At 45.3% G+C, this 27,209-nt stretch overlaps 2 protein-coding genes across 2 annotated transcripts in view; one reads left to right on the forward strand and one right to left on the reverse strand.

The window, feature by feature from the left end:
* RHPN2 (rhophilin Rho GTPase binding protein 2) overlaps window positions 1-27,209 on the forward strand; it is a 56,306-nt gene that overhangs the window by 27,111 nt on the left and 1,986 nt on the right. The window contains exons 4-14 of the mRNA XM_037819956.1: window positions 1,758-1,833; window positions 12,399-12,476; window positions 13,133-13,257; window positions 14,944-15,110; window positions 17,261-17,448; window positions 17,811-17,967; window positions 19,528-19,647; window positions 21,219-21,413; window positions 22,095-22,171; window positions 22,376-22,522; window positions 22,687-22,842. Coding sequence (XP_037675884.1) covers window positions 1,758-1,833; window positions 12,399-12,476; window positions 13,133-13,257; window positions 14,944-15,110; window positions 17,261-17,448; window positions 17,811-17,967; window positions 19,528-19,647; window positions 21,219-21,413; window positions 22,095-22,171; window positions 22,376-22,522; window positions 22,687-22,842 — 1,486 coding nt within the window. The remainder of the gene's footprint in view (window positions 1-1,757; window positions 1,834-12,398; window positions 12,477-13,132; window positions 13,258-14,943; window positions 15,111-17,260; window positions 17,449-17,810; window positions 17,968-19,527; window positions 19,648-21,218; window positions 21,414-22,094; window positions 22,172-22,375; window positions 22,523-22,686; window positions 22,843-27,209) is intronic.
* The window catches only part of FAAP24 (FA core complex associated protein 24), a 6,812-nt gene continuing 5,239 nt past the window's right edge, over window positions 25,637-27,209 (reverse strand). The window contains exon 6 of the mRNA XM_037819957.1: window positions 25,637-27,209. This exon is cut by the window's right edge and continues 951 nt beyond it. The gene's annotated coding sequence lies outside the window, so the exon portion shown is untranslated.

The following is a 27,209-nucleotide window of genomic DNA, read 5'->3' on the forward strand; positions in this document are numbered from 1 at the left end:
AGAAAATAGTTCCTGGGATTAACAGAAAGGAAACATTTAGGAGTTGGGGTCACCTGTGCAACGTGCTTCCTTATCTTAGGTGTGGCCTCTCGGCTTTGTTCAGAGCCAGTGGGAAAACCTTAGAATGTGAAAACCTCCTCTCTTCCCCTTGGGGTGGGATGCACTTTGATCCATTTACCTTTGGGCTCCCACTGCAGTTCTGAACACCTACTCAGAAAAACAACAAAATAAAGGACTCTCCCAGTTAAATTTATTGTTGTCGCCCATAAGGTCAAAGTTCCTCGAGGAGGCAGGGCCAAACTTTGGGGCTGTTTCACCGCCTCCCTTGCTGTTCTGAAGGGCAGGGGTGTCCCTGTGGGGGTTTTGCACAGAGCCAGGCAGTGAAGGCCCCAGGAGGTCTGGCTTTTAGGTAGCCAGAGCTGATGACGTGTGCCCTTGGGAGGACCAGAGAGGGGTACAGATTCCTAAGGACACCTTGCATTTGCATTCTCCACCCTTTTTTCAAAGTAGTTTGTTTCTTTCTTTGCTCCTTTGATTTTAAACACTTCTGTGAGGAAGGCAGGGAGGAAATAATCTCAGTGTACAGATGAGAAGACCCCGGGAGGCCTGAGGTCCCAAAGAAGGTTATGTTAGAGGCAAGATTGGGGCGGAGGTGCCTTGGGGTGGGGGCCTTGGGACACTCCGTCACCTCTACTTGTTGCCCGGACAGCCCCCGGGAGAGCAGGCCTTGCCTTGGCCCTGCATGGGGTGAGCCCAGAGGAGAGGGGCATGGCCAGTCCTCTTGTCCCTCCATCGGGGTTCTTACCCTGCTGGCTGGGGGAGGCCACGCTCCCCAGTGGGTCTTGCCTGCTTTTGGCTCGGCCCCATTGTTTTCTCCCTGCCGCAGAGACAGTTTCAGCTTACAGCCCCATTGTCCACTCACCCTACCCAGCATTCCTGGCCTTCTCCGGGGCTGGGCCCAGCAGCCCAGGAGGTCTCCTGTTACAGGTCAGGGAGCTAAATCCCTGTTTGCAAAACGTGGTCCAAGGCCGTTTCACTTCCTGTTGGCCTGCCCCTAAGAATGTAGGGTGCAGGGAGCACTGGAACAGCGACCTGTGGGGTTACTGAGTGGTCACTGGGTGGGAGAGAAGGTGGAGGGGAAGCAGCCTGCCAGGGCCTGACCCCGCCCTGGGAGATAGGCACATTTAGGGGGGTCAGATGGGGCCTCTGCCCTCAAGGTATTTGCTGGGCAGGTGACGGGACTCTTAAGAGTGATGTGTCCAAAGGAGGAGGCCATGGAGAGTTTACGGCTGTGAGTGTGGGGGGTCCTCAAAGGTGAGGGCTGCAAGAGAGGTGGGACCCATTGCAGTGAGGAGAAGGGAGAAGGAGGACAGGATCTGGGGGGCTCACAAATACTGCACAGCAAGCAGTATATCCAGGTAGGGAAGCAGTGAGCGCACCGGGTATAGACACTGATACGGTAATTCTCAGCACAGTTACGGAAGGAAGGATTGAGACCTGAGGGGTAAGTCAGGGCTGAGAGCGTAGGGGACCACTTGTGTTAGGGTGGGTGGACCAGAAGTCACAGGGAGCCATATTCAGTTTTGGAACAGAGGGAGGGTCATGACCAGACTTGTCTTTATGGAGATTGAGCCTGTCTGCCAAGAGTGAGCTTGATTGGTTTAAGGAGGGTCGGTGGTAGGGGGGCTGAGATGGGCTGGTGGGGTGCAAAGATCTGGGCTGGGCGATGTTCATATGCCTCTTTTTGTTCATTCTAGGGAAGCATGTACAATTCCTCTGATTCCTCTTGGCCTGAAGGAAACCAAAGACGTTGACTTTTCAATCGTCCTCAAGGTAAATCTCCAAGCAGTGGGCACTAGACTCAGCGTTTAAAATGGAAATGTGGACATCATGTATCCCTTGTAGTGGCCTTAAGTTTGATGGGTTTCTGCAGGCTCCGCAGAGAGCCTTGTCCTTTCCTCTCATGTTTTCGCTCTCGTCTTTGTTGATTCTGAAGCTACTCCTGGGGGCCTGGAGATGTGGGGTTGGGAACCCAAAGCTGGCCATCCCCATGAGCCGAGTCACAGAGGGTCTGGGAGTGGAGGCACTTTGAACTTTAAAATTGTATCCTATTTTAGTATCTTTTTTCCCCTTAAATTTTAAAACTGATTTAGGCCATATTTGAAAACAGTAATAGTTAAAGTTTGGGTTTTTCCCTCCCTCTAATTCCTGGGTACCTGGCCTCCTTTTTTTTTTTTTTTTAAATAATGGCAATGTTGAGATATAATTCACTTACTTTTCCAGTTTTCTAATGCTGCCATTATGCAAAATACCAGAAATGGATTGGCTTTTATAAAGGGGGTTTATTTGGTTACAAAGTTACAGTCTGAAGGCCATGAAAATGTCCAAATTAAGGCATTGACAAAAGTATGCCTTCACCAAAGGAAGTCCAGTGGTGTCCGGAAAACCTCTGTTAGCTGGGAAGGCACGTGGCTGGCATCTGCTTGCTCCCAGGTTGCATTTCAAAATGGCGTTCTCCAAAATGTCAGCGTCAGCTTTCAACGGCCGTCTTCAAAATGTGTCTCTCTGCTGCAGCTAGTGTCTCGGCTTGTGTGGCTCTTTTTTTTTTTTTTTAATTAAATTTAATTTTATTGAGATTGTTCATATACCATACAATTATCCAGAGATCCAGGGTGCACAATCAGTTGCCCATGATACAGCTGTGCATCCATCCCACAATTATATTTTTTTCAATTTTTAGAACATTTTCATTACTCCAGAAAAGAAATAAAGACAAAAAAAGAAATCTCAAATCCTTCCATACCTCTAACCACCCCCCCCTCCATTATTGACTCATAGTATTGGTATAGTACATTTGTTACTGTTGATGAATATTAGAATACTACTAACTATAGTATATAGTTTGCAATAGGTATATATTTTTCCCTATATACCTCTCTATTATTAACTTCTAGTTCTTTATCTTTCCTCTTTCCTTCTGGTGTCCCACATGCTCTTAACCTTCCTCTTTCAATCATACTCACAGCCATCTTTGTTCAGTGTACTTACATTGCTGTGCTACTATTACCCAAAATTGTGTTCCAAACCTCACACTCCTGTCTTTTCTTATTTGTCTGTAGTGCTCCCTTTAGTATTTCCTGTAGTGCAGGTATCTTGTTCACAAACTCTCTCATTGTCTGTCAGAGAATATGTTAAACTCTCCCTCGTATTTGAAGGACAATTTTGCTGGCTATAGGGTTCTTGGTTGGCGGTTTTTCTCTTTCAGTATCTTAAGTATATCACACCACTTCCTTCTTGCCTCCATGGTTTTTACTGAGAAATCTGCACATAGACTTATCAAGCTTCCTTTGTATGTGATGGATCGCTTTTCTCTTGCTGCTTTCAGGATTCTCTCTTTGTCTTTGATGTTTGATAATCTGCTTGTTAAGCGTCCTGGCGTAGGTCTATTGAGATCTATTTTGTTTGGGGTATGCTGCCCCTCTTGGATCTGTAATTTTATGTCTTTCATAAGAGATGGGAAATTTAGATTGATTAGTTCCCCTATGATTGCTTCTGCCCCTTTTCTCGTCTCCTTCTGGGACACCCATGACATGTACATTTATGCACTTCATGTTGTCATTGAATTCCCTGAGAAGTTGCTCATAGTTTTCCATTCTTTTCCCTATCTATTCTTTTGTGTGTAGGGTTTCAAGTGTCTTGTTCTCTAGTTCCTGAGTGTTTTCTTCTGTCTCTTGAGATCTGCTATTGTATGTCTCCATTGTGTTTTTCATCTCTTGTGTTATGTCTTTCATTTCCATAGTTTCTACCAGTTGTTTTTTCAAACTTTAGATTTCTACCTTATGTTCGCCCAGTGTTTTCTTTATAGCTTTTATCTCTTTTGTCATATCTCCCCTGAACTTGTTGATTTGGTTTTTAATTTGATTTAGCATATTTCTTTGAAAATCTTTAATTGTTTTATTAAAGTGAAACAATATCTCAACTGTATCTTGATTGAGGTGTAAGTTTGTTCCTTTGACTAGGCCATATCTTTGTTTTTCCTAGTGTAGATTGTAGTTTTCTGTTGTCTAGGCATCTGGTTTTCTTGGTTACTCCAATCAGATTTTCCCAGACCAGAATGGGTTCAGATCTCAAAGTGGTGCTGTATTCAGTTTCAAGTCTCCCTGCGGGTGTGTCTTAGAGTTTGACAGATTTTCCCGTGAGGTCTCCAGCCGCTGTGCTTTTCCTAATCTGCCCAGCAGGTGGTGCCTGTCAGCCTGTTGCTCTGACTGGTGGCCTCTTTAGTTTCTGTTTTGACTGTTTTATCCCAGGCTCTGGGTCTGGTTCTGAAGGGAAAGCTGGGCCCCACCTCCTTATTCTTAGGGAAGATACATCCCCTAGGAAGTTATCATCTGCATTTGAATGTCTCTCTGACTCTATTATCTCCACCCCTGTCTGGGTCAGTGCTGCGAACTGAAAATGGCAGAGACTCTCTCTGCTGAGCCCCTCAGGTTGAGAGAGAAAAAAGGGACGTAAAGCCCCCTTTTAGAGCCAGTACACGGCCCCCCGAATTTCACTCGTTGGCCAGAGGTAACACATGGTCTTCTGGGCTCCCCTTACCGGAACAGATGAGTCTTCTGGTTCTTTAAGGTCAGCTGTCACTAAAAGCCTCTGTCTGCTTATTGGAAGTTTGTAGGTTATGTTCAGCAATCCACATTTGTTAATTAAAACCCCCAGTTGGAGCTTGATTGAGCTATAGTTGCTTGCTAGGAGAGTGCTGCTCTCTACCTGAGTGAGGTTTTGCAGCTCAGTGTGCCATGGGTGGAGGGGGCTCCCAGCACAGTTCCACAGTTTTTACTTACAGGTTTTATGCTGCGATCTCAGCCATTCCTCCCATTCCAGGTTGATGTATGATGTATGGACAGTCACAGTTGTCCCTCAGCAGTTATTCCAAATTATTTACTAGTTGTTCCTGGTTGTTCATTAGTTGTTCCAGGGGATTAACTAAATTCCACTCCTCTCTATGCCGCCATCTTGCCCCGTCCTGTGTGGCTTTTTTTAAAGTACTCTAGTGAGTTAATTAAAACCCACACTGAATGGGCGGGGTCACACCTCCATGGAAATAATCACCACAGTTGGGTGGCTCACATCTCCATGGAAACAACCTGATCCAAAGATTCCAACCTAATCAATGTAGTACTTCTGCCCCAACAAGATTGCATTAAAGAACGTGGCTTTTTGGGGGACATAATACATCCAGAGCAGCACACATACCATACAATTCCTATTTAAAGTGTATAGTATCCGGCCTCCTCTTAACTGTGTGTGTTAAGCCGAGCAGGCAGCCTGGCTCCTCCCTCATTCAGCAAATGCTGGTGGGCCCACCTGTGCCAGACACGGAGCTGGCAGGTGGAGATGACACAGACCCTGCTCTGGGCCTCCGGCTTATGGGGGATTGAGATGCTGAAACAGGTCGATGTGGGAAACAGCAGGTGCTTTCTCTGAGGGAGGCACATGGGAGAGGCGGTATCCCCGGGCTGGCAGCTGGGGGCAGGGGACCGTCTGTGCTTGGAGTGCCCTCCTCTGCCTGTGTCTGACTCCCCGGCCGCTCCAGCCTGAGCCTCCATGCACCAGTTCAGGCTTTCATTTAGGAGAAAAAAGAGTAGAAGGGTAGAAAGCAGTGCCTGTCTCTGAGCCTTCCACTGAGGGCATAGGATATGAGAATTAACCCCAGCAGTAGGAAAAATGCTCCCAGGAACTATTCTCCTTTCCATATAAATCCTAATTGACACATCCTGGATTTCTTTTAGTTTAGAAAAGAAGAAATTAGATGGTGTCTAGGCCACTCCAAAATTTGTCTTTTTGAAAGCAACTGGTTAATATTTTGAAAGAGACCATGGATCACTTAGCAGCAGCCCTTTTGTCCAGGGCCCTTCCACCTGCTGCCTGCTAATCCAGGCCAGGGTCCTTGTGAGTTTGGGGTTTACTGTGGAGTTCGAGAAGAGAAACTGGTAGTCTTGCAAGACCCAGGATTATAAAAAAGTTGGTTTTCCAGGTAGAAAACAATTTGGGAGCAGAAGTGTGATGCCAGCTTTTCACAGGTCACCTGATGCTTTGGATGTGAGACTCGCAGCAGTTATGTGCCTGTGGAAATTTCTTTAGTTGTTTTTGTATAATGGTTTCTGGAGGTTTAGGTTGTCTGTTGCTGAATGCCAGTGCTGCGGGAGTGCAGGCATTTTAAGGGGAGACTCTTGGAGAAACTCAGGAATTTTATGGGTATCTGTCAGGAGCTAAATGTGTCACATGCTGAATTCCACATTAAAGCAAGTAAAAAAAAGATCAGATATGGGCAGGCCAACTGCTATTCTCCTGGGGCGTCCAACCATATCATTTTAGCCTGAAGGGGACTCCACAATCTCAGTCTTACAAAAATGAGAATGTTTAGGAACTTTCTGTTTTTTCCTTTAACACATATGTGCTTGGGAACGACACAGGTACCACAGAAGTAGTTTGGCCGGCTTAAGGAGGGCAATTCAAGTTGTCTTTTAAATCTAAGAATCCAGGATGTTTAGTGGTCAGTAAAGCTTCAGGATTTGATCTTGTCTATTTTAAATAAATGGACTTTAAAACAGCCACATTGAAAAGCACCTTCAAAATAAATTCCCTTCCCAGGGAATTCAAGTTTGTTTTCTTGCTCTTAAATAGATTTTTTTTTCTGATTAAGAGCATTATTGCAGAACATTCAGAAAATATCAAGAGGTGTAAAGATTCCTCACAGCCCAGTATGCCCTCCCCACTTAGCTGTGTGACTTGCTCAAGTTACTTAATCCCCAGATTCTTCTCTAGTTCGGCCTCCTGCCTCTTACATTAAGGATTTGATGTGGTGTCTGCTGGTAGCAGGTGCTAAGCAACTTAGCTGCTCTTTTCATTACCTGGGCACCTTCCAGAAGCGTATGCTGTTATAAACAGCTGATCGTTGAGCATCTTCATAAAGTTGGCTGAATGTTCCTTTTGCATAAACTTCTGGTCATGGGTTTGACAGGTCAGAGATGCCTACTGCCTAATTACTCTCTGGAGGTCATCCTGCCTTACTTCCTACCGATCGTGGATGACGGTGCTTATCCTCCCGTACCTTTGGTTGTACTGGGTATCGGTAATCTTTTTGATCTTTGGGAAACTGGGCAAAAATTATATATATATTTTTTTGCCTTATGCAGTTTTTCTGATGTGATTTTGTTGAGATATTACCCACATACCCTACAATCCATCCAAAGTATACAATCAGTGGCTCACATATCGTCATATAGTTGTATATTGATCGCCAGTCAATTTTCAAACATTTTCATTACTCCAAAATAAATAAATAAATAAATAAATAAGAACATCCAAACCATCCCATACCCCTAATACCCCCTTATTATTTATATATATTTTTGTCATTATTTTATTACTCATCTGCCCATATACTGGTTAAAGGGAGTGTCTATCACCAGGTTTTCACTGTCACACAGTCACATGATTAAAGCTATATAGTTCTACAACTGTCATCAAGAATCAAGTCTACTGGATTACAGTTCAACAGATTCAGGTATTTCCTTCAAGCAATTCTGATATAGAAACTAAAAAGGATTATCTATACAATGCATCAGGAATAACCTCCAGATTGACCACTTGACTCTGTTTGAGATTTCTCAGCCTCGGAAGCTTATTTGTTTCATTTCTTTCCCCACTTTTGGTCGAGACGGCATTCTCAATCCCACGTTGCCAGGGCCAGGCTCATGCCTGGGAGTTCAGTCCCTCATTGCCAGTGAGACTACACCCCTGGGAGTCATGTCCCACCTAGTGGGGTGGGTAGTGAGTTTATTTGCAGAATTGGCTAGGAGAGAGAAGCCACATCTGAGCCACAAAAGAGGTTCTCTGGGGGTGATCTTAGGCATAATTGTTAGTAGGCTTAGCTTCTCCTTTGCAGGAATAAGTTTCATAAGGGCAAGCCCCAAGATCGAGGTCTTGACTTATTAAATTGGGAGTCCCTAATGCTTGTGGGAATATCAGGGAATTCTCCAGGTGAGGAAGTTTAATATTTCCACATTTCCCCCAGTCCCTCAAGGGGACTTTGCAAATACTTTTTTATTTGCTGCCCAAAGTGCTCTGGGGTGCATTGGGGTACCATATTAACCTGTACAGAATAACAAGATCTCATTCACCATTCTAGGTTCCATGTAATTATGTTGTATAAAAAAACTGATCATATGGGTTATATTAGAAAGCATGCTACAGAGAATATGGATTTTGTACCAGATAAACATCTCTTAAATAACAGTGAAAACTCAGGAATAGATGTGACTGCTGTAAGACCTTACAATCTACCAACCTTTACAATAAGCCTCATTGGACACTCTGCACTCCTGCATCACCGATTGTCTGATCTCTGCCCATGTTTTGTCCCTTGGTCCCTGTGCTTTCAAATTCAGTTCTCAGCATTTGCTCTTTATAGTAAGGTTATATTAGTGAGGCCTTACAATATTTGTCCTTTTGTTTTTGGCCTATTTCACTCAACATAATGCCCTCAGGTTTCATGCATCTAGTTGCATGCCTCATGACTTCATTCCTTCTTGCAGCCTTTCAATATTCTGTTGCAGGTATACACTGCAGTTTGCCCTTCCCTTTACCTGTTGATGTACCCTTAGGCCACCTCCATCCATTGCAAATCATGAATCCTGCCTCTGTAAGCACCAGTGTGCAAATGTCTGTTCTGTCCCTGCTTTCAGTTCTTCCAGGAATATACCAAATAACGGAGTTGCAGGATCATATCGCAGCCCTACAACCAGCCTCCTGTGAAACCACCACACTGCCTTCCAGGTCTCCACATGTTGTACAGCTCTTGCAGCTTGCTGTTTATTTTTAAACAGTTATATTTGCATACCATGCAATCCTTCCTGAGTGACCAATCAATCACTACCAGTATAATAACATAATTATGCTTTCACCGCCATAATCTATATGAGAACAAGTCCATTTTTTCCACAAAAAAAGAAGAGGAAGAAAAAAAGGAAAAAAAAAAAAAAGACTAAAATAAAATAGAAAAGGAGAAACCACAACAAGAATCCCATACCCCTTCCTTATATCCCCCTCTTATTGACATTTAGCTTTGGTGTATTGCCTTTGTTACAATTTTGGAAGAATAGTACAATGTTATTGTTAATTATAGACCCTAGTTTTCATTGATTGCATTTTTTCCTATGTACCATCCCGTTTTCAAAAAACCTTGTGATGTTGACATTCACTTATTCTCCCTCATGTAAACACTTTCTTTTATTTCTGCATTTAATCACCATCATTGTCCACTCTAGTTTTTGCTAATTTATACAGTCCCAGTTTTATCCCCTATCTTTCCTTCTGGTGTCATACATGCCCCTAGCCTTCTTCTTTCAACCATACTCTCATTTATCTTTGTTCAAAAAATGATATCTTCAAAATTTTTTTATTGCAGTAGCATATACAACATAACGTTTCCCATTTTAACCACTTCTAAGTATACAATTCAGTGGAGTTTATTACATTCACAGTGTTATGCTGCCAATGAGATCTTATTGTTATTACAGTTCACATTTCTTCTGTCAGTACTGGGTTGAATGTATTCTCGTGTGTTTCTCATGTTTCTCCTGATTCAAATGTCTATTTCTGTCCTTTGCCCACTTCTGCAGTGTTGTTCCTCTTAATTCTTATAAAAGCTCTTTTACATGTGTAGGACATTAATTGTTTGTTATATACATTACAAATATTTCCCCCAGTGTGTTCTGTCCTTGAACTTTTGTTAAGCAATAACCAGTTAGAAAAATCTAACTTCTTTTTGCCATACAGATTTTTATGTTGTTAAATTTATCAGTTCTTCCCTTTACAGTTTCTGCCTTGTCACGTTCAGAGAAGCGTCCTCCACACCAAGATTACATAAATATTTTTTCTCTAGTTTCTTCTGATGCTTTCTTTTTAAAATTTTAATATTAAATCTTTAATCTATCTGGAATTTTGGGGGCAGGGGTAAAAAGTGAGGTACAAGGCTATAACTTCTTTTTTTTTCACCAAGTGATTAGTTTCCCCCAAAATGCATGTTAAGAATTCATCTGTTAAGTAGAATACAGGTTACCAGAAGCTGGGGATAACGGGTAAAGAAGGGGGAGTTAATACTTAACTGGTTCATAGTTTCTGTTTGGGGTGTTGAAAAAGTTTTAGTAATGGATTTCATGGTAGCACAACATTGTTGATGCAGCTAACACCACTGAGTTGTATACTTAAAAGTGTTTAAAATGGGGAATGTTATATTGTATATATGTTACCACAATAAAATTTTTAAGAATAACACCATACAACTGTACAACACAATGAGTGAACCCTAATGCGAACTATGGACTTTAGCTAATTAAATAATTACAGTATCAATTGTAACAAATGTACCACACTAACTCAAAATGTTAGTAATAGAGAAAACGGTGTGTGTGTGTGTGGGGTGGGGTGGTGGTGTATGGGAGCTTTACTTCCAGCATGGTTTTTCTGTAAATCTACAAATGCTCCAAAGATTAGAAAGAAAAAAAAAGAATTCCTCTCCTGTGCTGGGCAGGGTCCATTTGCCCCCCTCCCATCTCTCTCCCCCTTCTATCCAGCTGTGGGGGGCGGCACCAGCAGGCTCCCTGCTCTCCTGCTTCCTATCGTGGGGGGGCACCACCAGGCCATCAGAGGGTGTTTGGAGAGGGAAGCTGGTGCGTGTCCCCTGCTCCCTCAGCCTGCTTCCTTTTGCCTTACTTAGGGACAGCCTCGGCTGCTCATGGGCGCCCTCCTCAGGCAGCCCCCTCTCCCTGTTTCCCAAGCTGCTACTTCCCCTTGAGCCTTGTACTCTGGGGTTTTAACGGGACTGGGCACCCTGCCATCCCTATAGTTTACCCCACCCCGCCCCCACCACTGTCACCCTCCCTTCGTTAAGCTTACCTGGGACACCGTTTGTTTGTGCTGCCTCTTTCCTGCTGCACCTGGTGGATGCTCCACCCTCTTGCCACTTGTATATAATGCTGTCTTTTGTTATATACCCAATTCTCAAATCGACTTCAGTTGGATTCTGACCCATGTCTGGTTCCGTTGTGTGTCCATTTCCCACCTGTTCCCGTTTAATCCCTGCGTGTTTAAATACCAAGGAGAGCAAGCCCCTCCCTTATTACTATTATTTTCCAAATTTTTTTGGCATTTCTGCTAGGTTTTGGTTTCCATATTTTGTCAACTTCCCCCAAAATAGTATTGTTGGAGTTTCAGTTGAAATCTCCTTAGATTAATAGGTTAATTTGTCCAAAATTGCATCTTTACAGCATTGCTAATTTTCATCCATTGAACCTGATATTTCTGATTGCTGATGTCAACAAACAGCAGGTTTCACTGGGGGCAGGAAGCATATCTGTCTTGTTCAAAATGACTTGATGAATAAATGACAGAATATAATAACTTGTGTCTTTCTATACAGTTTAATAGTTATTTGCTTAATTAATTAAATTAATTTTATCCCTACGGATATCGTATTTTTGTTACTCTTGTGAAAGGTCTTGTTTCCCTGCTATATTTTTCTAACTGGTTATTATTTGTATAAGAAAGGAAAACTGTTGGCATTTATATATGAACTTTTTGTCCACTTTACTTAATTCTTATTAGATTAGTATTTGTTCAGTTATGCTCATGAGTTTTGTAGATAGTTATTTTGCCAAAAAAGAAAAAAAAAGGTTTGTTTCTTCCTTTGTAATATTTTTATCTTGTTTTTCCTATTTGGTTGGCTTTATATGCTACATAGTAGCAGTGATGGTGGAAATCCCTGTCTTGTCCCTGATGTTTGCAGTGGGTTTCAGCTAGATATTTTCTATCCTACTAAATAAGTTTCTTCCTAGCCCTAGTTTACTAAGTTTCAAAAGTCGGGAATACCTTTAGAATTTTATCAGAATCCTCTTTGAGTTCTGTGAGGTAAACGTCTTATGTTAAGTGTAATTTCTCTCCATTAAGAAAATTTCTGCAAATGTCCCCAGTAGAAGCTGTTGGAGCCACGTGCCGCTACGTAAAGGATGATGTTCTAATCCTCCAACATCGCCTGAAAGGTGGCCTCTTACCACTATTCAGGATGTCACGGGAAACCCTGGATAAACTCTCTCCTTCAGTTCATCCTCACTTTAATCAATATTGCCAGTAACATAATTAATAACATTTGAAAGCCATTTCCAAATTTTATAAATTTCCATTATATTAGTAGAGGAGCTGATTCCAAACATTGGTATTTTAAGTCATGCAGAGAAGCTGTGACCACCTCATGAAACAAAAGGAAAAGCTGCATAGTGCTGTTTTACATATTTGTGGTTTCGAATCCCATGTTACAGCATCTTATCTCATTTTTCATAAAGGATTTTATCCTGGAACATTACAGTGAAGATAGCTATTTATATGAAGACGAAATAGCAGATCTTATGGATCTCAGACAAGTAAGTGTTTGCATGCAGCAGGGAGGGGAGCGTGTCTCCGGCCCATTTGCTGTCATCTTACAGAATCGCAGATGGTTGGAGGTGATGGGGAGGGGCCATCGAAATGGTCTGTTCAGCTTGTTGTGTATGAAAACCAGAGAAAAGGATGATACCCAGGGTTGGATCCCAGATTCCTGACTTCGTCCCAGGCCCTCTCTGCCTGTCCTAGAGTTCATGACACCAGTGCATACAATGTACTCTCAAATGCTTAGAAAAGAGACAGGCAGACAGATATAGATGGATGGATAGATAGAGATGGATGGATGGATGGATGGATATTCATAGATAGATAAATGATAGATAGATGATAGAATGATAAGGCAAATGTGGCAAAGTGTTACAAGTTGGTGATCCAGGATCTGGGTGGAGGGTACGTTGGAGTTCTCTGTCTGCGTGTTGTATTATTTTTGTAACTCACCAGTAAGTTTGCAATTATTTCAAGCAAAAAAGTTTATTTAAACAAAAAACAAAACTAGAGTTCACAACACTGGTTGTAGGGCCCAAGCCCCACGGGAAGAGTGAGCGGCGCCGGTGTGTGTGTGCGTAGAGCATCTTCTGGGGAAGGGGCATCTTCCATGCCCCTCATCCGCCGGCCCTCCGTGGCCCCTTCCTTCCAGGCTTGCCGGAGGCCCAGCCGGGATGAGGCCGGAGTGGAACTGCTGCTGAGTTACTTCCTGCAGCTGGGCTTTGTCGAGAGCCGCTTCTTCTCACCCACCAGACAGATGGGGCTCATGTTTACGTGGTAGGTGCTGGGGTTTCCCACTTTGGCCACTGTTTGAGAGCCTGAGCACCACAGGTGCAACTCTGCAGCCACTACTGTCCTCCTTTTGCATTGCAGCACCCCCCTTCCTAATTGATGCATTTATACAGGAGAGTGCGGTGACATGTAAATAAATTAGCATTTATTTATGAAGGGGATCTGAAGGGGAGCAGGCGCCAACAGGCCTTGCCTTCTTGCCTCTCAGAACAAGTGAGCCAAGGAGAGGAGGCATTTTTCTCATCCTCATTTTATTGTTGGGAAACACCAGGGCTCTGAGGTAGAACTAATGAGAAGCAAGATTCTTGTCCCGGGTGGGACAGGGGTGGGAAGCAGGTTTTTTTTCTGATGACAAGGCACCAAACAGAAACAGATTAGATTTTAAAAACTGAAACAGAACATGGTTTGGCAGTTCTTCAAAAAGTTAAAAATAGAATTTACCCTTTGACCTGGCCAATTCCACGCCTAGGTATATATGCAGAAGAATAGAAAGCAGGGACTCAGACAGATACTTATACACCAAGCTCACAGCAGCATTATTTGCAATGGCCAAAAGGTGCAAACAACCCAAGTGTCTATCAGAAGATGAATGGATAAATAAAATATTACATGCAATGGAATATTATTCAGCCATAAAAAGGAATGAAGTTCTGATACATGCTACAACCTGGATGAACTTTGTAAACATTATGCTGCGTGAAAGAAGCCAGGCACAAAATGACAAATACTGGAATATTCCACTTATATGAGATACCTAGAATAAGCAAATTCACAGACAATAAAAATAGACAAGAGGTGACCAGGGACTGGGAGAGGGGGGCAGGAGTCATTGCTTAGTGGGTACAAAATGTCTCTTTGGGGTGATGGAAAAGTTTTGGCAATGGATGGTAGTGATGGTGGCACAACCATGTGAATGTAATTAATGCCATGGGATTGTACACTTAAAAATGGCAAATTTTACATTATGTATATGTTACCACCATAAAATTAAAAAAAAAAAAACAAAGCAGAACATCTGATTCCTCTCCAGGATTAGTATTTTCAGAGATTAATATTGTTTAAATTCTTTGGCTGTATCTCTTCTCTGGGTGCACACAGGTATATGGGTGACAAGAGAGTAAATCCCAATAGTTAAGAGGTATATTTGGAATTAATTTTAGCACAGTAGATGGCTACTGATACCTTTGCTATCAAAAGGTTAGGCATCTGACTTTTCATAAAAATGCAGTTAAGTGCCTGTGCTGAGCTAAAGATGATATCTCCTTAGCTTTGAATTGGGAGGAAGCTTCCAGTCTACCTCCTGGTCGATGTGTGAAATTTAAAACAAGTCCCCAATCTTTTAGACCTCAGGAAAAATTCTGAGAGGTTAGTAATTGATACATATTTCAATTAGAAGTCTTATGGAAAAAAAAAAAGGTTTTTGTTTGGCGTATGTTTGTGTGTGTGGGGGGGTAAATTTGTAGAACCAGGCCCATCACCTTGCTCAGAAACTAAAGTTTCTCTTCATTTGCTTGCTTGAATTTTACTCAAGAAATTTTATTTTATTTTCATTAATTTTATTTGCTAGCACTCCCTACACAAAAAATTAATTTTGCTCCTTTGTCTTCATCAAAAGGTGGACCTTAACTAGCAGAGACATCCCTATTCTCCAACCATGTTTCTCCTAAATAGGTATGATTCCCTTACCGGGGTGCCGGTCAGCCAACAGAACTTGCTGCTGGAGAAGGCCAGCATTCTGTTTAACATCGGAGCCATCTACACACAGATCGGGACCCGGTGCCATCGGCAGGCACAGGCCGGGCTGGAGAGTGCTGTGGACGCCTTTCAGAGAGCCGCAGGTGGGTCTCCGCGGGTGCTGCCCAGGAGAGAGCTCTCCCCGCCCCCAGCCAGTTGGCACCTGGGCACTCCAGCCAAAGATGGCTTGTGGGTCCTCCTCAGGCTCACACTTGGACGCTCCAGCCTGAAAGGGTGAGACCACTCTGCAGGGCAGCTCTGTTGTCCCATCAGGAGAATTGCTTAGTGATCCAAACCCTGCGGTCTCAAGCTGACCGTGGCTTATGTACACAGTGAATCCTTGGTTATGAGTCATCTTTCCAAATGTACAGCCCTAAGCATGGCGGTGAATCAACTGTTCCTTTGTACATTGTATTATTTACCTATTATCATTTTTACAAATGCTCTCCCATCCTGCACACTCTATTGCAGAACAGAATAATTATTCCTGTATGGTGAAAACGTGGGGTTCTTTCTGTTTTTTTAGTAGCTGTGCCTTATCGGTGCATATTCTCCCCCCGTGCCTTTTGCATTATGCCCATTCCACAGGTCACCAGCCTGAGGTTGCTGTTCTCTGGCCTTCTGTCCAGTGTTGCATACTTAATAGCTCTGTCACCTTCTTCTGGGACTTCCAAAGGCTTTTCCCATTTTAGCTTCTTTTTCCCAATGAGTCACTCCATTCCTGAAATCTTGGTATGAACCAGGTGCAGGATGGAGGAGGAATGCTGGCTCAGCGCGGCCCCTTACATGACCAGGGGTTACCAGACCCTGGACTTAGTGCCGTGGGTGAGCTTGGCGAGGTTCACGTGCAGCCAAGGGTTCTGTTTTGCCTCCTTCCAGAAGGGCCTGTGCCCGGGGCAGACCATAGCATGATCCCCCAGACTGGCTCCACAGTAGGTTTCCATCTGTGCTGATGCTCCTTGTTCTGCCTTCGGTGTAACCCCTGGAAGAGAATCTTTCATTATCTCACTTGGTCTTGCAAGCCTGTGAGGAAAGAACCGTAGCTTTGCCTTGCTGGCTAACTGGGGAATTGTGTTAAAACGATTGTCACTTGAGATGGAACTCTCTGCTAAGATTCCACATGGGCATTGATTTCTTTCATGGCGGATCCACTCTTGGGCTCATCTTTCTGAGGAATCTTAGTGCAAAGGGCAGGAAGTACAGTTTTCTGCAAGATGAGGGGTATAGACACGCAGGTCCAAAATGAAGCTTCAGAACATTTGGACGTGTGAGTGAACCCAGAGGGAAGCAGCCCCCAGCATTTGCTGATCCTTCTGCAGCACAATTTATGACCTGCGGTAAAACCAGAGGAACCAGTTGGATGGGATTTGTGTCAGAGATTTTTATTCAGCTCCAGATTGATTGTCAGTTAATGTCTGTGACAGTTAATTTTCAAAACTATTAAAAAAAAATCAGCCGAGGGCTACAGCATAAAAGTGTCCATTTGGAAGGGGCTGAACTGATCTTTTCTTGGGGTCCTGGGGAGGCCCTGAATTTCTGGATGTCCAGGGTCTTATATCTGTGTGTGTGTCACCCTGCAAGCTCCTCCATCGTCTTGCCTAATTTCTGTTTTCACCCCCACCAAATGCTTAGTGGTGAAGGGGATCCTCACAGCTGTGCTGGGTGAGACAGGAATGGAGGGGAACGTAGAATGCTGGTTTCCTTGCTTGGCACAGATGTGGGTGTCTTGGAAGAGAATCTGATTTTTTAAGATGCTCTAGAACACTATGTAGATAGATATAGATACAGATACGTGAGTATCTCTTTTTTATCATGGTAACATATATATAAAACATAAAATTTGTCATTTTAACCATCAAGTATAGATTTCAATGACATTAATTGCGTTCACAATGTGCTACCATCACCACCTTCTATTACTAAAGCTTTTCCATCACCCCAACCAAACTCTACCCGTTAAGCACTAATTCACCATTCTAACCCCGCCTCCCCCAAGCCCCTGGTAATCTCTAATCTGCTTTGTCTCTATGAATTTGTTTATTCTAGATATTTCATATGAGTGGCATCATCCAATATTTGTCCTTTTGAGTCTGTACATTTCACTTAGCATAATGTCTTCAAGGTTCATCCATGTTGTAGCATGGATCAGAACCCCAGTTTTCTATTTGTGCTTCTGTGGTTTTCTATACTTGTGAGAAGCACTGTGGAATAAATATATTGCCCCTACTAATGTGCATAAAATGTACAATTTCAGGGGTTTTAAACTACCTGAAAGAGACATTCACTCATACTCCAAGTTACGACATGAGCCCGGCTATGCTCAGCGTGCTGGTCAAAATGATGCTTGCACAGGCCCAGGAGAGTGTGTTTGAGAAAATCAGCCTCCCTGGGATCCGGAATGAGTTCTTCACGCTGGTGAAGATGTCTCAGGAGGCTGCCAAGGTAAGCGCCCTCTGGTTCCTGTGCCTTTTGGGGACCGGCAGGCTGCATTGGGATGGGCCCCCTGGCAGCCGCAGGGGTTTCCCACGGCAGGCTGCACCCGTGACCGCCCTGGCCGGGGCTGCTGGTTTGCCTTTTCCTGGCAACTACTGCTGTTTCAGATACGGATCATTGATTGCATCTGCAGCTTGGCCTAAAAGCCAGCGTAATGACAGTTCCTGATCTTCTGTTAACACTGAGAGCTCAAGGAGTCCTTGGAATCATTTTCAGATCCCACAGCAGCCTCTGTCAGGGGCTTTTTTTTCCTGGTGTGTGCAGGCCCATGGGCCGGGTACCCCCTTTCCCTAATGCTCCTTCTCTTTCAGGTCGGGGAGGTCTACCAGCAGCTGCATGCGGCCATGAGCCAGGCACCGGTGAAGGAGAACGTGCCCTACTCCTGGGCCAGCTTGGCCTCTGTGAAGTCCCACCACTATGGAGCCCTGGCCCACTACTTCGCCGCCACCCTCCTCATTGACCACCAGCGTAAGATTTGGGGGAACGGGGACTCTAGGGTTTGGTTAGGGTTGCGAGTTGGCTGCCTCTGGGGGAGGAATTCGAGCCTGCCCTGGAGATGCTCACGGCCCGAGGACAGAGTGGACCCAGGCAGTGTCACACAGGCCAGGGTGCAGTTAGGGCTTATAAATGCCTACTGTGTGGGGAAGAGGGGCTAGCATTATTTCTGCCTGGGATATAGCAGACAGCACCATGAACCTTTTCACCTGGAATCCAGAACAAGGCCAGGTTGTGGTGTGTGAGGCACTTGCCTCCAGCACAATACTTAAGGGGATGCTAAAGAACTCAGTAATGAAGATGGAGAACATTTTAATGCAATATTTTTAAAAAATTAAAATGAATGCAAAAAAAAATCTGTGATGATCAAATGTTAAGTAAAGACAGTGAGCCATACTGGAGCCCAAGGCAAAATGGAATTCTGATGTTTTGTTCATTGCAGATTATTTTGCATTAATTTTGACTTTTAAAAATCACATTAAAATATTATGTATCTTACTTACTGATTTTCTGGCACTCCCCCTTGAAGTGCTTCACTTGCCTCACCCTAATCCCTGTCTCTGAATTAGAGGCTGGATGGGATTTTTGTTGTGATTAGTCAATCAGCGCAGCACCACAGAGTAATTAAGAGGACAGGCTCTGGAACTGGTCTGCCTGGGTTCAAATCTCAGCCTCGCCATTTACTAGCTGTTGTGACTTTGGGCAGGTTACTTAGATTCTTTGTGCCTCAGTTTTCTTGTCTGTAAAAAGGGGATATGAATAGAACCTACCTCACAGGACTGTTGTGAAACCTGAAAAAGTGCATATATGCAAATAAATAGTACCTTGTCCACAGTAAGCTCTTTGAAAAAGTGTTAGCTTCTATTGACTAGTTTGTCATGTGGTCCAGTAGGGAGGACAAGACAGGTAAGCAAAGAATAAGACAGGTGAGCACCTCTAACTGCTGTAGAGACACTCGTGAGGCAGCAGTTGGTTCTGTCTGGTGTTGACATGGACAGTTTCTGAGAGGCGGTGACAGTTGAACACTGAGTGGGACTTTTCTAGCTGAACAAAGAGGGAAAGGACAGCTAGGAGCGGAGAATACTGAAGGAATGGAGGTGGAAAGTGTTCGGGTAAAGGGGAGTGGTTTGGGGATACAGAGAGTAAGGTGCATGCCAGGGAGGGTGAAGGTGAAGTTGAGGGTGGTGCTGGGGTGGGGGGTGGCTCTGTTGCAGGCATGGAGGTCAGGGACGGGGTCAGGTCTGAGCTGGGAGGTTCCGGGAGCTGGGTGACTCGGAAGAGGCAGACTGTGGCAGCTCCGCGCACATCACAACCCACTGGCGCGTGCCTGGAGCTGCGTTGCGTAAAGGATGTGGGCTGGATTGTCTGGGCTGTGTCCAGGCGTGGGGTGTCCAGGGGGCATTTACCCAAATGCCTTCTAAGACTGGCACGCAAACCAGAAGAAAGGAACCCAGGGACATGGCATCCATCTCCCGAGCCCATGGCCATGTCCACGAGGAGGGACTTAGTGGCTGTGCATGGCTCTTGTTGCAGTGAATCCTGGCGCGGATGAGGACCACCAGGAGAAGTGCCTGTCCCAGCTCTACGACCACATGCCGGAGGGACTGACGCCCTTGGCCACGCTGAAAGATGGACACCAACGCCAACAGCTGGGTGCGTATCAGCCCCACCCCTGGAACTCTCACGGGGCTGGCTCTCCTGCTCCTCCCTGCACCCCATGTCATTTCCAGCTGGTCCTGCTCACCAGCAACCCCCAGATAAGTCCCAGGGCAGGGCTCAAGAGAGTAGGGTGTCCACGTCTTCACGGCTTCCCAAGAAGTCTGGCCCTCATGGCCATTCTGGATTCAGTGACCCTCACAGGGCTTCCAGAGCTGTGTTCTCGGTGGGGCTCCACGAGGACCCGGGCGTTCCACAGTGAAGCTGTGGCTTTGACAATCTCCCAAAGCCCTAATAGTCCCCAGATGCCCCTTTGCCATCCTAATTTGGAAAGACACATTTGTGATTTTCTTATGGCTCAGCTTCAGCACCAAGAACCAGTATGGATTATCCTGTTTATTCTCTGCTTTGTCCAGACCTGAATTCTTGCGCCACCTTCCCCACCCCCCCAACCCCCACAGTTCTCAGGGCAGGGATCGTGACTCCATCCTTCTGGGTGCTTGGGCCAGAAACTGCAGGGTCAACCCCCTCCACCCTTGTCTGTCTGTCCTTTTCCCTCTGTGTGATTGGTAGATACTCATTGGTTCTGTAGACCACTTCTCACCTTTCCACCTTGGTCTAAGCCACACTGATGTAGCACGTACTTAACAAATATCAACTCGCTTAAACCTCACAACAACCCCATGAGATCAGAATAGTGGGATCCCCATTGGACCGTTGAGGACACGGAGGCCCAGAGAGGTCATGCAGCTTGTCTGGTTTTTTTGCAGTGGCTGGACTCTCTGCTTTGCTCTTTGTACCTTCATAGTCTGTTGACGTGGATCAAATCACATCAGTCCTCTGCTTAAACCCTAACAGGCTCCCATCTCCACCAGAGTAGAAGTGAGAGTCCTCACCCTGCACTTAGAAGCTTTAGGCATGGTCTGGCCCCTGTTCCTCTCTGACCTCACTCCCTAACCTTCTCTCCCACCCTCAGGCTCTCCAGCCACACTCAGCTCCTTGTTGTTCTTGGACACTCAGGCATGCCCCTGCCCCAGGGCCTTTGCACTTGCTGTTGCTTCTTCCAGGAGGGCTTGTCCATCAGATATCCTCATGGCTGCTTCCTCCCTTCCTTCAGGATACCGCTCAGGATCGTTCCCCATCACCCGTTACAGGGCAGCCACTCCCCATCCTGCCTTCTCTTGCCACATCTGCATACCCTGCTTTATTTTTCTCCATAACCTTATTGCCACATAATCTATTGCATATTTCTTGTTAATTATCTATCTTCAGCCACTAGCATGTTAACTCCATGAGTTCAGGGGCTGTTTTTCTGGTTCACTGCTTTATCTCTAGTGCCTAGAAAGAACATTTGGTAAATACTTGTTGATTTGTTGAATGAATGGATGCTTTATAGACATAAGTGAACATATTACACATGTATTTAAGGAGCTTAAGCTGTCCAGGCAGGTCCTTTAGAGAAGAGAAGGTCCCCTTCCTGGGCTGATCCTGGGGCCCTTTGGTGCTTCTGGGTGCATTCACAGCTGCAATTTAGGAAACACGCCTTTCGGGGGTGGTTTTGTCGGCAGGAAAGTCGCATCTGCGCAAAGCCATCGCGCACCACGAGGCATCCATGTGGGAGGCGAGCCTGTGCAAGAAGCTCCGCAGCATCGAGGTGCTCCAGGACGTGCTCTCCGCCGCACACCAGCGGACCCAGCTCAAGTATTCTCAGTACCAGGAGGACAATGATCTTCTAGACCTGGTCGAGGCTCCTGACGTTGTTTGTGAGTGGCTAAGGCCCTTGGCCTGTCGCGTGGACGTCTGTGTCATGCACAGCGCATGTCCCGTGGGGGACCCTGGGGCGCCCCAGCTAGCCGGGCATTTATCTGTCATGCTGTGGAGGCCGATAAGCCTCTCTGTGTAGCTTGCTCTGGGGGGTCCGTCATTAGAAACAAGCTAGCTTTAAGGAAAGGCTGGGGCCAAAGCCTGTCATGATTTGTAGCTATTGCACACAGTTTGGCACAACACAGCTTCTCGCTGTGAAATCTTCTCATCCCTCCTTAATGATGAAAACAGGAAGCCCATTACGTAGGACTTGGTATTGAGAGACATAGAACTTCATAACAGCCCCACTGGAAACAGATCACTTTTCAGTGGGACTTTATGAGTGCCAAAGGAATTCCACTAGAATACAAGCTCCTCAAAGGCAGGGAGTTTGTCTGTCTGTCACAACTCTGTGCTGGTCCCAGAAGAGAGTATGCCCAAATGGAAGGTCCAGCATACTCCAGGTCAGGAGGTTGAACAGAATCCCGTCTTCTGTACTATTTTTCTAAACCAAGAGGAAGGACAAGTACGTAGGACCGAGTTTTGTGTCTTCTTCCCTTCAGAGAGAAGTCTGAAGCCCTGAGTTCAAGGATAATTCTCAATTACAGAAACATTTGTTTTTCCCTTTTAATCTTTTCTAGCTAAAACTGAGCAAGCAGTTGAAATTATACCACCACAGTTCTCCAAAGTGACAGTGACAGACTTCTTCCAGAAGCTGGTAAGTTGAACACCTTTTTTCCTAACGACCTGAGGGGACAGCTTTTACATTTTGTAAAAGGGGAAATGGCTATTACTGTTCTTTTATAATCTCTGTGGAACATTATCTCCCAGATGGCTATTTCCACTCAGTTCAAGGCTGAGTGAACTTTCAAATGTCTGATTCAGTCTTCAAGTCCTACAACTAATGATGCTCCATCCAAAGGGTCCCCTGTCCGTGTTCTCGGCCTGCAAGAGGTGGACACCTCCTCGAAGCATTCGTTTTGTCGCAGAAGAAGGTGACTTGGGGTTCACGTTGAGAGGCAATGCCCCAGTTCAAGTTCATTTCCTGGATCCGTATTGTTCTGCTGCAGTAAGTATGCAATGTTCTGGATTTGGAGCAAAACTCACTGGCATCTGTGCTTTCTTGAAGTGAACTTCGGCCAATACCTACTTTATTAATGAAGGTAGAGACTGTATAGTTCAGGGATTTGAATGAACAAAATATTGACCTTTACATAAACAATATTTTTGCAGCTGGCGGGAGCCAAGGAAGGAGATTATATTGTTTCCATTCAAGACATGGATTGTAAGTGGCTGACAGTGAGTGAGGTTATGAAATTGCTCAAGAGCTTTGGCAAGGACAGCATTGAGATGAAGGTGGTGAGCCTTCTGGAGTCCTCATTATCTATGGTGAGTGTCAGCAGCCCCTGGTGGTAAAGAGTGACACGGGTGAGGTCGGTGTGATTCCAGCCTCAGACATCTTTACCGTGCCCTCTGCCTCCCCCTGCGTCGGTAACCTTTCACAAAATAACGCATAACCTTGGAAGGTACTCGTCTTGGGTCAAAGACATACTTGGAAAACTTCTTTTGATCCCGTAGTTAAAATAACCACTTGATCTGTGTTTCTGATTAAATTCTTTTTCATTACAAAAGTAATACAGTCACAGTAAGAAGAAAAAAAAATTCCAAATGGTACAGAAAGGCTCAAGAGGACGTTTGAAAGTCCCTCTGTGCACTCTAGAGACTGTCAGTGGTTTCCTGTGAGATCTTGGGCCGTGTTTTGTGCCCATAAAAGTTCATGTGCTCAGCTATGGCCTTGGTTTTTTCAACCAAGTGGGAGAATCATACCACATGTACTTTGCTGCACTTTGCTGCACTTAGTGATGTGCCTTAGGTGCACCCCTGTACAAAAACATTCATTTCTTCATTCAACAACTATTGGTGTGTCAGGCACTCTCCCATAGCTGGAACTGGGACTGATAAGGTCCCTGCCCACGAAACTGACACTAAAGAGGTAAACAAATGGTTGTGATTTTGGTAAGTACTATAAAGAAAAGAAAATGTGTAATGTGATAGAATGACAGGAGGTGGGGAGAGGCTACTCCAAAGAGAGACTGGAATAGAGCAGGAATGACGAGAAAGAGGCAGCCTCTAGGAGGAGAGACCAAAAGGTGCTAAGACCCTTGGCAGGCATCAGCTTCTGCAGCAGCGGAAAGAAAGCCTTTTTGGCCTGCACACCAGGACAAGGGGGTGGGCGGCAGGAAGTGAGGTGGGAGAGGGGGGCAGAGCAGGGAGGGCTGTTGGCAGGGTAGGGAGTTAGGAAGCCACTGAACCTTTTCAGAACGGGAGTGATGTCATTTGATGTTTACTTTAGAAAGGTGTCTGCTGCCTGGAGTCGGGTCGAATGGCAGCCAGGAGGATGGTGAGCTGGCTGTGGCATTAGGCCAGGCAGGCCAGGCCACTAACACGGAGGTGAGGGAGATGGATGCACATTTGGAAGTAGAGCTGATGGGGATTTGGGGAAAGATGGGGAGAGGAGGGTGATGCCTCCATTTTGGCCGTGAACAACTGCATGAGTAGTGAGCATTTTTCATAATGATGGAGAAGAATAGAGAGTCAGGGACAAAACAAGAGTTGTGATTTGCATGTTTGCGATGCCACTGGACTTCCATGTGTACATGTAAAGCAGGCAGTTGGATGTTCAGATGTTTGGTTCAAAGGAGAAGCCAGAGCTGGAAATGAATACTTGAGCAGCGTTGGCATAAACACTGCGAGACCAGGTAAAATCCCCTGCAGGGAGGATGAGGGCCCAGACTAAACCCTGAGACTCCTCAGATGTTTGGAGGTCAGTTAGAGGAAAAGTAGGAGCAAAGGAGGCTGAGAAAGTGAGTCCAGAGGGGTAGGATAAAGGAGAGCTTTGGAAATCAGGAGAAGAAAGTCTCTCAGGGGAGAGCAGTCAGCTGTGTTAAATAGTTAGGTGGAGCCATGTCCTCTCCAGGTGGCCTCAACAAGGACCATTTCATAGAGAGGGGGTTGCAGAAACCTGACTGGGGAAGGTGGACCAAAGGGACTGGGTGATTCCATTGACATGAAATGTTCAGAACAGGCAAATCCATGGAGATGAAAGTGGATGTGTGGTGGCCAGGGGCTGGGGGCAAGAGGGAATGGGGCATGACCACAAACAAGCCTGGGGCTTCTTTTTTGGGGGTGATGAAAATGTCTGTAGAGAGTGGTGGTGACTACACAATATTGTGAATGTTCTAGAAGTCACTGAGCTGTATACTTTACAATGGTGAATTTTTAAGGTATGTGAATTCTATTTAATTTTTAAAAAGAAGACAAAGTAGTCAAGGGACTCACAGAGAACCTTGGAGAAGGGATTAAGGGGAATGGCATTTTTAGGGATGAAATCCGCGTAGTTGTCTGCCAAGCGATAGAAGTTCTGGCCAGAAATAGGAAGGAAGTTGTTTGTCCAAAAGGAGGTTAAATAAAAGAGCTCAGCTGTGGACTGAAGGGTTGTAGAGGAGAGATAAGCCAGAGAAGGCAGGACTAGAGAGCAGGCCGCTGTCCAAAAAGAATGCAAAGGCCACTGTTGTACCTTTGAACCAGAGTCGGTTCTCCCACTGAAAAGAGATGGAAGGCTACTGTTCCGGTTTGCTAATGCTGCCTTTTCGCAAAACACCAGAAATGGATTGGCTTTTATAAAGGGGGTTTATTTGCTTATAGAGTTACAGTCTTAAGGCCATAAAGTGTCCAAGATAAGGTGTCAACAGTAAAGTACCTTCACCGGAGGATGGCCAATGGCATCCAGAAAACCTCTGTTAGCTGGGAAGGCATGTGGCTGGCATCTGCTCCATAGTTATGGTTTCAAAATGGCTTTCTTCCAGGACGTTCCTCCCTAGGCCGCAGTTCCTCAAAAATGTCACTCTCAGTTGTTCTTGGGGCGTTTGTCTTCTCTTAGCTTCTCTGGAGCAGAAGTCTGCTTTCAACGACTGTCTTCAAACTGTCTCTGTAAGCTGCAGGTCCTCTCTCAGCTCTTGTGTGTTCTTCAAAGTGTCCCTCTTGGCTGTAGCAAGCTCGCTCCTTCTGTCTGAGCTTATACAGTGCTCCGGCAATCCAATCAAGGCCCAGGCTGAAAGGGCAGGGCCACACCTCAATGGAAATTATCTAATCAGAATTATCACCTACAGTTCGGTGGGTCACATCTCCAGGGAAACACTCTATCAAAGAATTACAATCTAATCAACACTAATGCGTCTGCCCACACAAGATTGCATCACAGATAATGGTGTTTTGGGGCACATATTACATTCAAAGCAGCACAGCTACCTTCTTATCTTTTCTTTGAACTGGGCCAACAAAGAAGATGATGTAGTGATTAAAACCCAGGGTTCTACCCTCGGACTGCCCAGGTCTGAATCCTGGTTACCACTGGTTGCATGACCTTAGGCAAGTCATGTTACTAGCTCTGAGCCTCCAGGAAAATGGGGTCAGTACCTATCTCATAGGGCTGTTGTCTGGATTCTGAGTTAGTCTATGAAAGCCCTTAAGACAGTGCCTGGCATGGATACATTTCAATTCATAATAAATGTCACAATATTAATGATGAAGATGATGATTCCTGCTTCTACTTTGCACCCAGCAAGGACTGCTAGAGCATGACAGCTGAGCACTGTTTTAGCTGCTGAATCCTATCTCCAAGCAAATTCAAATAATGCAAACAAATACAGCCCAGAGCTGTGGCTGAACTGGATTGGTGCCTAGAGCGCTGCCTCCAGCCCCTCCGTCTCTTGATTTCCTTGGGGACCCCTCATGCCCCTCTGTAGAGCAAATTTTGATAACGACAGATATAGTGGAAAGAATCCAAGGCTTAGAACCAAGAGTTGGCATCAGACCCTATCTACCACTAACAGGCTGTGCGACCTCCAGCAAGTTCACATCCTTCGTGTCCCTGTTTTCGCACCCATCTGATGTAAGAGTTAGGCTTTCAGTGGGTTTCAAACTGTGCCCCATGAAGCCCTAAACAGTCCCAGGACAGTGCCCCAGGAAGACTTGGGGAATGGGTGGTGAGGAGCATGCTGGATGAGGACAGGAAGAGAGAGTAAACAGAAGGGAAGGAAGAGAAGGCAGCTTTTTCCAGAAGTGTGGCTGTGCAAAGGAGCTGAGGAATTGGGGTGGTAGCTGGGAGGGGGGCTTAGGGTTAAATAAGGCTTTTCAAAGGGGATACCACAGGAAGCTTGGGTGCTGATGGGAAGGGTCCAGAAGACAGGGAGAGGTTAAAGATGAAGAGGGGGCGAGAGGTTGAGATCCTCCCATGCGGCCTCCCACATGGTCTTTGGGGACAGATGCAATTAAGTTTAAGACAAGGATGTCATTAAGGCAGGAGGCCTGCCTGCTGAAAAGGACATGTGAGCGGTTTGAAGAGAGAAGGAATGAAACAGGTATCTAGAAGAGGAATGAAAGTACTAGGAAAATGTTGTAGGACTGCCAGGCCATTGGGTGGCTATTTAAGGGTTTGGGGTTGGGGTTAGAAATTCTAGGGAAGCCAGTCAGCTTGGTAAACGTCCTCCGGCAGTGTGCAGCTGTCTGCGTGCAGGCCCGAGGGAGGCAGAGGGTATTTAACTAGAGTTGACATTTTACCAGGTGCTTATGGAGGAGGAGAACTGAAGGTATTTGTAGGGGAGTGCTCATCACGATGCATAGTGGACTCTTAAGAAGGGTATGGTTGAAAAATGTTGGCAGGCCTCAAATCTACTTCCAGGATTATTGTTATTATT

Source organism: Choloepus didactylus, chromosome 27 (genome assembly GCF_015220235.1).
Source record: "Choloepus didactylus isolate mChoDid1 chromosome 27, mChoDid1.pri, whole genome shotgun sequence".
Taxonomy (NCBI): Eukaryota; Metazoa; Chordata; class Mammalia; order Pilosa; family Megalonychidae; genus Choloepus; species Choloepus didactylus.